This window comes from Aulonocara stuartgranti (genome assembly GCF_965226115.1).
Source record: "Aulonocara stuartgranti genome assembly, chromosome: 9".
Lineage (NCBI taxonomy): Eukaryota > Metazoa > Chordata > Actinopteri > Cichliformes > Cichlidae > Aulonocara > Aulonocara stuartgranti.
The window spans coordinates 21826696-21839376 of NC_138960.1; the positions used below are offsets into that span (position 1 = coordinate 21826696).

A 12681-nucleotide genomic window follows, 5' to 3' on the forward strand; every position below is an offset into this window, starting at 1 on the left:
TTTAATAAGTAGCACAGACTCATTACAATCATTCACCTTAAAATTTATTAACACAATGGTTGGTTTTAATCAGTTTTTTAAGACACTGCAGGCTGGACTGAGATGGCCCGCAGGCTGTATTTTGCCCGTGTGTGGTTTGCAGCATATCTGGTTCAGTTTTGGTAGAAACACTTAGACCAGGAGTGTCAGTGTTTAAACCGTGGGCCACATACACCCATAAACTCGGATCTTAAATGTGCCGAACCAGCTAAACTCCCCTTTGTGTATAGATGTTTAGGTAAACGTTTAGTTTAGCAGTGCACTTTCAGCAGTGTGTCTCCGTTTTTCTACATGATCAAGAAATGCTGCTGTAGTAAAGAAAGAAATCTGCCAGCATGACTCTTTGGACTTAAATAGTTAGAAATCCACATGTAAAATTACAGGAAGAGTTCATTAGCCATAAAACCTCCTATTTCTTTTTCCCACTGTAGTCTCATTGTAAAAATATGAAATGTATATAGTAAATAGTGAAAATGAATTTTTATGTCATTGAATTATTTATCAATCATTTAATTGCTTTGGTTTAGTATGAACGACCATTGGGAAGGTCTTTATTGGTGGGAAAAGCTGTAAAACTTATGAAAATACAGTTAAAACTTCAAAAATTCATTCAGTACCTTCCTTCACTTGTTCTAAAGCACATCCAGTGGGCCGAATTAGAGTCTTAGGAAGGCCAGTTCTGGCCCCTGGACTTTATGTTTGATACCCTTGATTTAGACTGTCAAATAAAGGCAGCAATACTGAAAATACTTCAATACTAGCTCTGTATTAAAAAGTAAAAGTATGAAATACTTAATACTTCATAGTTTACACCTCATACAGTGGAAACTATGATAACAATGCTAATTAAAGTTTTATATATTAATTCATTGTTGTTGTCTACATCTCTAATGTCTGCTGATCAATACTTGTTGGCTGTACTTAGATCCAACTTAAAGACAAAGGTGATGGTGCTTTTGAGTTTGCGGATCCCGGTGGACACCGTTGATACCTTTAATAATAAACTTTAGACCCACCTGTTCAGGCTTGCTTCTATTTAGTTTGATCTATTTGCTGCAAACTGCTTGTCAAAGTTGTTCAGTGCGTTTGTACATGTTGCTGCTAAAGTGAAGGTTTTTCTTTCAGAAAACACTACGATTTTTCCATGCAGCAACCAGCTGGCATTAATAACGTCTCTTTCCTTGAGTAAAGAAATTACGAATCATCGAGTGGCCCATTTAGTCTTAAAGGCCATGAAACGCAACAATCTAGTTTGGTATTTTGGCAAAAAAATGCAAATAATCAAGTGAAGTATCTCATATTTGTGCCTAAATCCCTGAAATAAAAGTTTAGCTAGAGTTAGAAAGAAAAAGGCTTAGAAAAACAAACACACGTTCTCACTCAGAGCTTCTTTTTTTTACAGCTTGCAACATATTTGTGTTACATTCCTTCACCGGCGAGTGCATACAGCTGGTAATCACGTTAAGGGGATGGAGAATAGATACCTGCGTTGGCAATGGCTGGAATGAACACGTGGAAAATGAAACGTTAAAGGAGCTGGAGAACTACTGAATAAAAACATTACTCAGAGAGCCACAGCAGTCAATATCAGCATTTCAGCTGCAGGAGGAACTCAGCGACTACAAAAAAGAAAGAGAGAGAAAAAAAATATAGGTAGTTAAGATTTGAGCGGAGTCGCAGTTACAGGATTTTGGAGAGTAAACCACATCGCTTGTAGGGATCCAGAGATAATGCTTTCACTTTGTGATGCAAGGCAATATCAAGCAGTGTTGCAGGATTCTCACTCTGGGGGAAGCATTTCAAAGAATCAAATCCTCTCCATGGAGTTGTTACACATACAAGAAAATCCCCGTGTGCTCGATAACGTTGCCCTTTTGGTGTTGCTTACGCTTTGTTATTGATTTCCAAAGTGTGGTCCGGGAACCTCTGGGGAGGGGGGGGGTCCCGATAAAGTTCCAGGAGGTCCCAAGCAAAAAGAGAGAGACCGAGTTTATTTTCCCTCTGATTTCAATCCTTAAGATTTTTATTTTTTCATTTTTGTGCAGTGATCTTACAGGTGAGGGTTTTTAAAGATTAAACCAAAGCGACTAATTAGTTTATCTCGCTTTGCTTGAAAGTTTCTTAAATTAAGTGGCAAACTTTCTGCACTAATCCTGGTTTCAAACATTTTTTATAGCTGTCTCATTAAAATCTCTTTGAATAAATAAAAGAAATACTTTATTTTGTCTAAAGCAACTACAACGGCTTCATTTATGACCAAACCTTCACATTCTGAGATATTTTCAGGCTCCATTCAAACACACTCCACATAAACGGTATGTAATGCAGTGAAACCCAGTATGGGGTCTCCTGCTTTTGTCCTTCAAAGTCCAGAAGGTGTTGAGCCCCCCCCACCCGCGCTCCCCCTTCCTGAAAAGAGCCTGTCTGCCTGGCAGGACAGACCGGGTTATTACAGCGTGTTCATGGTCCCATCATGTGTCGTCAGACCAAAGCGGAGGCCGCGAGTAAAAGCCTCATGTAAAATTTATGTTCATGCGGCTGTTTCAGTGGGTGGAAAAATCAATATTGCGGGCCTGATGCACGGAGATGACTGAGTGCTCTCTGACTGACAGTAAAAGCTGAGAGAGATTGAGGGGCTGCATTTACTGCTCCAGAAATGGAGTGGAGTAGAGTCGCCCTAATAGTCTAGTTCACCTTAAATTTGAATTTCATTGTGGATTATTTTGGTAACAACTTGAATACTGAGGGGTTGAAGAATTACTCCATTAGATTAAAAAGAGGACTAAGCAGGATTGTTTCCAAATCGTCTCGAGCACATCTTGCATTGTGACTTCTGAGCAGCTACAGTATTGTATATTACGGGGTTATTAAGCCTTCCCTTCCTTCCCAACTTACACAGATATAAAAATGATTGTAGAATAATCAAAAGACAATGTGGGTATGAGGAGGACATCACAGGGCTTTTGTTCTGCGCTGCTTCGCTTACATATGCTTTTGATAACGTGCCGCATACCCACAGTGCATTTGGGGAGGAATGTGAGAAGAGAGCGAAAAGAAAGTGAGAAAAAGAAATTCAGTGGGATGAAATAACCCCAAACAATGGGATTTGCTTTCCATTCTTCTGCCTCCATCTTCTGTCTTTAATTATTCCCTTTGGTTGTCTGAGGGAGCGTGTAAGCACTTTCACACAGCACAACATGCCCAGCAGCACAACACTGTCTGCCTTAGTGATGTGGAGACTTCTGAGTGACACTGAGCCTCTTGTGATTATTAATGCTGTTTAATACAACACAGAGCAGCCACTATGACTGAGGGAAAAAACAGATTTCAAAATGCATGCATTCAAAATGCAATGTGAATGGAATTATGTACTACATGAGCACTGAGCACTTGAGATACACCCCCCCCCCCCCTTTTTTGTCTTTTCCTTGCTACATAAACAATGTGTACACCGCAAAATGAAGGCTAATGTTTTGTAGATGCAACGATAACAAGCGGCCCAGTGTGCTTTATTTTTGCACACAGCATTTAATGGAACCACAGCTGATCCTGGTGGGATCCTTTGTGCCGGTTTAGTAGTTTCTTCCTGAATCGCATATGAGATATTTGAGAGCCCAGAACGATGTATGATGAATGAAGTAGCATGCTACTTATACGCTTATCGTGCTCACTGACTAGCAACAGGTTCAGCAAAGGGCAGCGGCAGTAAATGAAATTCCGCACCAGGACAATATATCATCAAAAGAAATGTATGCACCCGAAACTTACAAGCCTTCTTCGGATGCGGACAAGGTGCCTGACGGGGTTGGGGGAAGGGAGAGGCGGAGGGGATAGTAAGGAGAAAAAGAGAGGGGGGTGGCTGGAGAGAAAAGAGGGGAGGGTTTTCCTTTTTTTTTTTCCTTCTTCTTTTTTTCCTGGATGGGTGAAGAGCAAAGCAATGGGAAGCAGCAGCAGCAGATTTTGTTGAATCAGTTCTATTTCCATACTGGCTGATCTGTGTCTTTTAACCATTTCACTGCAGCTGGAAAATGAAAGTACCAGGGCTAATTTCACAGTGAGAGCTCACTGAACAAAACCCCCCACGGTCTGTGGCAAAAGGTGCTAAGTCTACTTTGTCATTGTGAATTACGGCAGTGTAATTCAGGAAACAGCCTTGTGTATTACAGACAAGAGTAGGAAAAAATGTCCAGAGGAAAAAGAGAAAAAAAATGCAAGAAAAGCCTTTTTTCCCCCTCCCCTCTATACCCTCACATGTACTTAGTGAGTCTTTCTTATGATCTGTAAGTATCAGATACCTCTCTCCAAACATGCCGTCCTGTACTGATGCCACGGGATCCATCTGTGATGTGTCTGCAGTTAGTCCAGGAATAGCACCCGCGGGACTTGCGCACTCCTCAGGCCTCCTGCGGGACCTTTTAAGCTGCATTGATACTGATAAAAGCCCCCACAAATCTGGCCCCAAGATACCTCAGCCATTAATTAAGGTAATTAGGCCCTGGTCAGCAATTAGTAACCACAGATAGCTTTTAGCTGGTGAGGGGTTTGGTTCCACACCATCTGCTGACAAATGTCACCACGGACTCTTTGGTTTCACACGCGGGGAACCGGAGAGCTGTGTTTAAAAGTGACCTCTGTGTGATCCAGACTCCCACAGCTCCTCTACTGCCGCCGCCGCTGCTGCAGGATCACTTTGTTTGTTCTTCTCTCAGGTTTTTTGCTTCTTTTCTCTTTCAAACACGAAAGAGCGAGCTCTATGAAAATCCATACATGTTGTACACGGTCAGAGCGGGAACAGGAAACGTTCACTGCACAAGTTATTGAACAAAATTAAAACGTCTGGGCCCAGTGTAAGGAGTATTGATCAGCGCGTAATGCTACATTGATTTGCTAGTATTATTAAGTCCATTATAGATCTGTTTTGATAACATTTTACTTTATATTATAATGTTATGTACATATGTACTTACTGTGAGTCAATTATGCAGATAGGTATAAAACATAACAGTGACAACACAAATACCTTTGGAAATCATTAAGAAAAAGCAGAATAGACCTGCTGAATAAGTCTGGGAGAAACATTTGTGCCCTTTCTACTAATATCAAAACACAGCAGCGTGCACGCTTCATCCGGTGGCACAGGTATGTGATATAAGGCACCCTGACTGATAAAAAACAGGCTGAACACACAAGTTCAACCTCAGAGGACACATCACGCAATAACTCACATTATTGGGGAATGGGAAATAAAGGATGCCGCTGTGCTGCTTTACACAATTCCACATTTGAAGCAATCGGTGATAACACCATTTTCATTCCAGTTCAGTCCCATAAAATTACCATTAACATTACAACTCATGCAGAACACAGATAAATGTAAAATGTCACCCAGTTCTGCCAGGCAGGACTTCCAGTTCCACAAGATTACCATCTCTGTCTGCTCTCTCCCACTGCACCTTGTCTAATATTTCATTTACAACATTTCATAAGTTCATTTTCCCCTCACTGACCATGTAAATCACAAATCAATTTTCATTTAAAATGCTTGACTACAGATTGTTGCTGAAAGCTCCTGAATTGCGCCTCAGCAATATGGCAGACCTTTAGCAAATCTTTCGGAAGCGGTGTGGTCAGAGGAGGGAGGCTAAAAGTGAGATGTAATTTCCACAAAACAACTCTGGGGCCGAGTGGTCAAGGCATTTACTGGAAAGACTTTACAAGTGCTGAAATGCCACGAAAACAATGTATTGTAATTTATACCCCATTCAATATTCCCTCATTTAACTGGTCCACTCGACGGGAACGATTAAAACAGATGAACTCTATTGATTGTGCATAATTGTTTAGAATATTAATCAACATGCACAGCTATCATGGTGTAAGATGATTTCATTGAGCGTGTTAGGATTAGATAATTGAGATTTTATTCAAAAACGGTTAATTTGGCTAAATGAAGCCAGCAGTGTGGCTGTTTCACATTTAGACACTTAATTACAGCAGCTAGAGGGTAATCTCTTTTAGCTCCGGAGCTCGGGGAATAGCGTATAGCCGGATTGCTCCACGTGTTTTTGATTATTCACATAACTGGAAGCTAATTTCAGAATTTGCCATCTAGAAATTCCGCCTCCTAATTCGGAAAACGATCCTCTCCTAATCCACGCCGCTTTATTGCCACCCTGAGTAAAATCCATTAAAATGAATGCATCACACTGCCTGCACACACAGCGCAGACGGACACTGTGCGATGGTGAGCGACCGCCTTGTAGACTGTGTGTTTATGGCAGGTGGTTTTGCAAAGAGCCTCCCTCAGTGTTTACCAGTGAGGGCAGATGTCAGGGTTTGCTGTGGAGGAGCAGACACAGCCACATCTGATTAACAATATTATTGTCCTCCTCCACACCGCCATAAAGACTCATCCCCTCCCCTCTCCCCTCCTCTCCAAGCCTCCCCCTTTTTTCTTTCCTTTCTTTCTATTTCGGGCTCTGGCAGCGTGCTGTCCTGTGGCATGGCTGAACCAGAGTGACACCGCCACCATCCATAGAAACAAAAAACGAGCCAAGAGCCAGAAGGTTAACAGACACACACACACACACATATACACACACACACACACAAAACAACGGTTTCTTACCAGACACAAAACACAGAAATGTCTGGGGATGCATACATAAAAAAAAATCATACTGTATATTCAAGAAACACAGAGGATCGTTGTTTTTTTAAGCAATTATGGAAAATATGTAACTTGAATACAGAACAAATGATTAGCATGGCTGCAACAAGTGAAGCAGCAGGAGGTGAAATTTACTTACATCTCAGCTTGAAAACAGACATCAGAGTATAAATGAGCCTCATGGGAGAGAGCGAGTGTGTGTGTTTATATGTGCATCAAACCCGTGTGGTTGATCCTAACCCTCTTAATGCTCTGCTGTTTGTTCTGATTGGCGATTTTTCCCCCTCTTTTCTCCTTTCTGTCGCCAAACTGTCACGAAGGCACTAACCCGGCACGTTTCGGAGCTTCTTATTGAAGACAAACAATAAACCACTGGCAGATATCAATGGCAGAGATGAGAACTCGGGTGCCATATCTGCTGGGACTGGCTGGCGAACCTGCCTCTGCCTGCGCTTCATCTCCAGCAGCACCTCTCACTCTCAATTATTTGGCTGCTGTCACAACAAATCAATCAAATTACCGCTCCAGGACTGTGTGCAGCTGCTCCTATTGCACCGCTAGTTGCATTAGCTTTGAAATGTATGAGGTCTACATTTTATCACTGTTATTTATTTAATGCGGCTCTCTCCCCTGCGAGTCATCTTACAACCACAGCAAAGTTAAATCATTAAAGGACGACGTGGAATACATACTGCTCGAGAACACTTCAAATTAAACAGTGATAAGGGAGAAGGGATGGGTTTAGCCTCTATTGTGTTAAGATGGCAGATGCGGGTGAGGAAGTGTGAACCGCTTGCGCGTGGCGCTTCCTAATGCACTCTTCTACTGGCTGAATGTGCCCACAAACAGCAGCGGCTCGTTTCTTTTCTCTTCTACCCCCCAAAATGATTTGAAACATACACAAGAGAAAAGCAGCCGCACAATGAACGGCTGCTGTGTTTGTAACAAGCCCAAAAAGAATATCTGAAACTCTCCGGCTCTGCTAATGTAATGGCTAAAGGGACACGGAGGCATTCCCACAGAGGACAGAGGAGGCAGAGGTAGTCAGCGGCCTGGCCCGGTGAGCTAACCTCTTAAAGGAGCAGCAGTCAGCTGAGGCAGAAGAGATGCAATCTGACATGTCTAACTAGTGTGGAAACATTTGGCTCTTCCCCCCCAGGAGCCCACCCTTTGGTGGTGTAATGAGCAGAGTGATTTCCCTAATTTGTATCACGGCAAAACCCACAACCTGCGAACGACACCGCTGAGCGTTTTCATCAAAACGGCAGACATGCCTTTGATTGGCACTGACACGGGGTCTCATTACTGCAGGTGAGTGGGATGCCGACCTTTATCAGGAAGCTTGAGTGCTGTTTTGTGTTTCCTGCGGACGAGTACAGAGGAACAATGCTCTCACCTCACCATTAGAACTCGGCTCTCTGATGTGATGTGCTCCCTGGCTTTCTGCTGAGAGCAAATAAGATGGGATATGCTTATTAATATGAAAGCGCTCCGGTAAACTAGCTTCTTGCATTACCTTTGAGTGAGTCGTAGAGGAGAGGAGTAGACAGATGAGACTTTGTTCTGCTTCCTCCCAATGAGCATTACATGTATAGAGCTTTGAAACAACTAGTTTTACAAGTATGGTAATCATGCTTTGCTTGTTATGAAGTAAAGGCCTATTAAAAATGCAGCAGAAAGGTAGCGTCATATTCAAGACCAGAAATCTGCAGATGTCTGCATCAGTCGTGCATACTTAGATCTGAAATTGTGAAAATCATGTATGATTTTCTTTTATTTTTATTCCTATCAGCCGTCATATTTACAGACCTCTAGCATGACCCAACCTAGTTTTTGCCTCTGTGAAGTCAGCTAGAATTGTGTGCACTCTGTCACAAAAGATAACTTTCTCCCTTGTTTAGTTTCATTGGGGATTTGTTTTTACTGCATGTTTGCAGGCATAAATCATTCTGACAAATAACCAGTTACACTGGTGCTTGTGTTTACTGAGTCTGCCACAAGATGCTGCTCAGTTTTATTTACTTTATAGCACAACCCCATTACAGTGATAGTTATTCATCACAGTCTGAGAGAGCTGCCCTCCTAAAGCTAGTACAAGTCCAGTCGGTTCCCTTCTGTCAACATTTATTCTCACAGAGCCAGCTTTGATTAGCCTGATCAAAAACGCTGCGGTTACTGTTTCTCTTTTTACTTCATTTCCCTCATTAAAGGTTAATATAAAAAAGCAAAAAGTGCATGCACTGAAATCCCTCATTTCATCTAATATAGCTAGTGAAACATGACATCCTGACAATGTACAGAGATTTAATGTATCTAATATCCTCTGTCCTACACCGCCCACTCCACAAGACAAACAGCCTTATTAGTTGGTCATTAGCTGCCTCATTACATTTAAATACAGCCATTGGCTGGGCTCCTCCCAGAGTCTCATTACTGTGCCTCACTGTTGTCTTCTGTCTGATCTGACACTAATTAGCGAGCAGTGTGAACGCTGTAAACTACACTCGCTCCCAAAGTCGTGAAATGAGCTGACTGCTCCCTGGCGACAGTGCGGCATCGTATTATATGTGTGATTAATCAGGCCTGGAGGGTCTGGGAGGGGGAGCGAGGGGGACACGGGGGCAGAGGCCAGAGCTGCAGTTGTCTGACAGAGGTGCTGTGCCAGCAGGCCTCATTCAGCGGAGCTGTGATGAACTCAGACAGGGGAGAGTGGAGGAGCGCAGCGTGGCTAGAGGGGCCCGGACACAGTCAAGACATTTAGCTTCACTCGTGACTTGTGTCACTTTCTCTCCACGGAGGTCCCTTCAATGAATCCCCTTCAGATAAGAGGACGTGCGAACAGGCAGTCTGTCAGTCTGCACGCTTAAAAAAAGATCTGCCACAGAGGCATTTCTCCACAACAGTTTTTTTCCCCTCTGTCTCTCTCTTTGTGTCTCTGATGGCTGTAGAATTTTATCAGGACATTGGACTCAGATTCTTTGTTGGTTTGTTTGGCAGTGGACAATATGGATGACTGAGAGGTGTTTGTTTTGGTGTTCTGACACCCTGACAATGTGTTTGTCGATCAGTTCATCGGATCGCTGAAGCCTCTGGGTTGTCCCTCACGCACCACGAGGAAGATGTGTTGAAGTGTGAGTCAGACGGGCCTGCTGGGCCCATTATCGTCCACTACTGACGGATACATTGAAGGGCTCGCTGGATAGATGCGGGTTTATTAAAAGCTCTGCCCACAGCGATGGCTGCTGTTATTTATGCATGTTTGTGTCCATTAGGCCTCTACCTCCACATTTCCTCACTCAGGGCATCTATCCATCCATTTCCCCCACATGAAGGGAGACTTCCCTGCACTTTGTGCTGCACTGGCATTATTGTAATCTCCCTCCTAAAAACACACTGCTTTACATGTAGCCTGGCATCTTTTTACATTAGTGCGGCTCTCTCATCTAAGATTTATGGCTGACGGTTTCCCCATCCATCCCTCAATCTAATGGTATAAAAGAGACAATGTTTTAAACATTAAAATGAAAACCATTTACAACTATGATCAAAAGAGAACACTTGGGCATTAAAGTTTAAAAGGCAAGGATAAGTACAGCCATGTGGATGGACAGATGAGGTGGAAAAGAGATAAAAAAGTGAAGTACAGTGCACTCTTATGCACAGGAAAGAGGCATAAAGTGCTTCTGTGCTGCACTGCAAAACGCTGACCTGTAATTAATATGGTTGGTTCCTCTGGGCAAGTCGAGGATAGCTGCTTTTTGGGATCTAAACCCCTCAAGGACTCTTACCTGGCCGAGACCTCTAAAGCATTTTGTTGGGGAAAAAACATTGTTCAGTGGCTTAAAATGAATGCGCACAAAACTCTTACTTGTTTTATGTATTACTAATAATTCCCGAATCGTCTGCTCTACACGAATACGAGGCAATAACAATTCCTGAGAGTAGCTGGGTCATTTTTCTGCAGCTTCTTGTCTACAGCTCCCTTTTTCTCACCTTGCAGGTTCTGGAGGGGGAGCGTCATGATGCCCCCCGCAGCAGCAGCAGCCACCAGGCTCTGGATGTTGGCGGTGGGCAGGGAGAGCACCAGGCCCTGCTGCCCGCCCAGGTGCCCGCCTGCGTTGAAAGGAATGAGGATGGGCTGGTTCAGGCCTGGCGCCGCCCCGGACATCACGCCACCTACCGCGTTAGCCAGTTGCTGCGCCACCAGGAGAGACTGAAGAGGGCACACATAAAAACACACACACACACACACACACGCATAACATCATAGGTCAGATAATCGCGGATGCTTTTCTTTAAAATGTTATAAAAGTAAGGTTTAATACATCATTCGATATATTTCTATGTTTGTGCGAAATAAATTGTGTTTATGATCTTATTACTTGCAGTTATTTCAGATTTTACACACACACACCCACACCGACACACACACACACACACACACACCAATCAAAGTCTGCATGAATATTATACATTTACATCAGTATTTTGATTAAAGTTGCAACTTTAAGCTATAGTTTTTTATTTAGACCCACTTTAGAAGACACTAATGCCAAAAATGATTTCATAAAGCAAACAGTAAAAAATTTAGTGTGATATGGTTAAACGTATTGTTAAGACACAGGACTGTGCTAAAATCTTGAGGCCCTTGTTTCTTTAGATTTCGCTTTCAAGGTGTCAGACTTCCATGTCATCATGTCATCCTTTGAAATCAATGAAAGGATGTCAGGAGAAAAGCACAGAGTGTCTATAGCTATCTGTAAAACATGGTGGAGGCTCTGTCATGGTTTGAGGCTGCGGTGGTGTTGGAGATCTTGTCTAAACCGATAGAATTATGAACAATGAAAAGTATCATCTCATTTTGATATACTATCCAGTACTATCTGGAAAGCATCTGATTGGCAACAAATTTGTTTTTCAGCACGACAATGACCCCAAAGAGTCATGGACCGGCCTCCCCAGAGCTCGGACTTTAAGGTTATTGAAGCAGCGTGGGATCTTTACAGAGAACAAACTGGAGCTAAAATCCCAAGTAGAGCTTTGAAGCCTATTTAGAAATTACAATAACAGCTGCCTAAGAGAGTTCAGACTGTGTTGGTCACACCAAATATGCAGTTTTAAGCTTGACTCTGTTTTTACCTTATATGCGACTTTTCCATGTATATTTGAAGGTGTTTCAATATATTACTGCACCTATTTCCCAGAAAATAAAGACTCTGCATATTAAGTGCTGAACATACGGGCTATTTTAAAATCCTGACATGCTTAATGGAGACAAGTGCAGCAGATGTTTCTTGACTTCATAACCAATCAGTGTGTTCTGATGAATGCAGCTGTTTTGCAGCTGAAAGCTGTGCTGCTCTGCTGTGTCACAGACTGACAGTCAAAACACACTGCTGTTGGTACTGACAGAAATCAAACCCCATCTTTGTGAAAGAGCTGTGATTTTTTTCCTTTCACAGAAATGCAGTGATTCATGTTTCATCCCACTGAACAAATCCCTGGTACCACGGAATAATGTGCTTGAAATACACAGTCTTTTTTTTTTATAACGTAGCAGTACTTTGCCCTTTTGATGAGTGCTATAACACATCACTCTCGTCTCTTCATGTATCCATTCATTCATATTAGTTAAAGTGGAATCGCTGCAGTCATACCCATAGAAGAAAAGATAAGTTATCACAAGTATCGCTCTGAGATATTTTGCACACTTGAAGCTCTCTTCATGTATTTTCCGAGGAAGTGGGGCTGGGAAAAATACACCTACACATTTATCGTTGAGAGTTTTGAGCCCAAAGTAGGAAGGTTTGTGCCATGGCTCTACGAATACACACAAAATTACACATTAATTTGCATTTATTGTCATTAATCATTGATTAAAATTGGACTGAGAACATTTAAACGTGGAATTTGAGTTGTTTGGGAGTCAAATAATAAAAGCGCGTTGTCACTTTGTGTTGTGTCCCCAACAA

The 12681-nt window shown here is 42.5% G+C and overlaps 1 protein-coding gene across 4 annotated transcripts in view; it reads right to left on the reverse strand.

Annotated features, from left to right (window-relative positions):
* The window catches only part of pou6f2 (POU class 6 homeobox 2), a 78263-nt gene that overhangs the window by 37877 nt on the left and 27705 nt on the right, over positions 1-12681 (reverse strand). For all 4 annotated transcript variants that reach the window (XM_082546886.1, XM_082546883.1, XM_082546884.1 and 1 more), the window contains one exon: positions 10703-10922. In XM_082546886.1, the coding sequence (XP_082403012.1) occupies positions 10703-10922 (220 nt within the window). The remainder of the gene's footprint in view (positions 1-10702; positions 10923-12681) is intronic.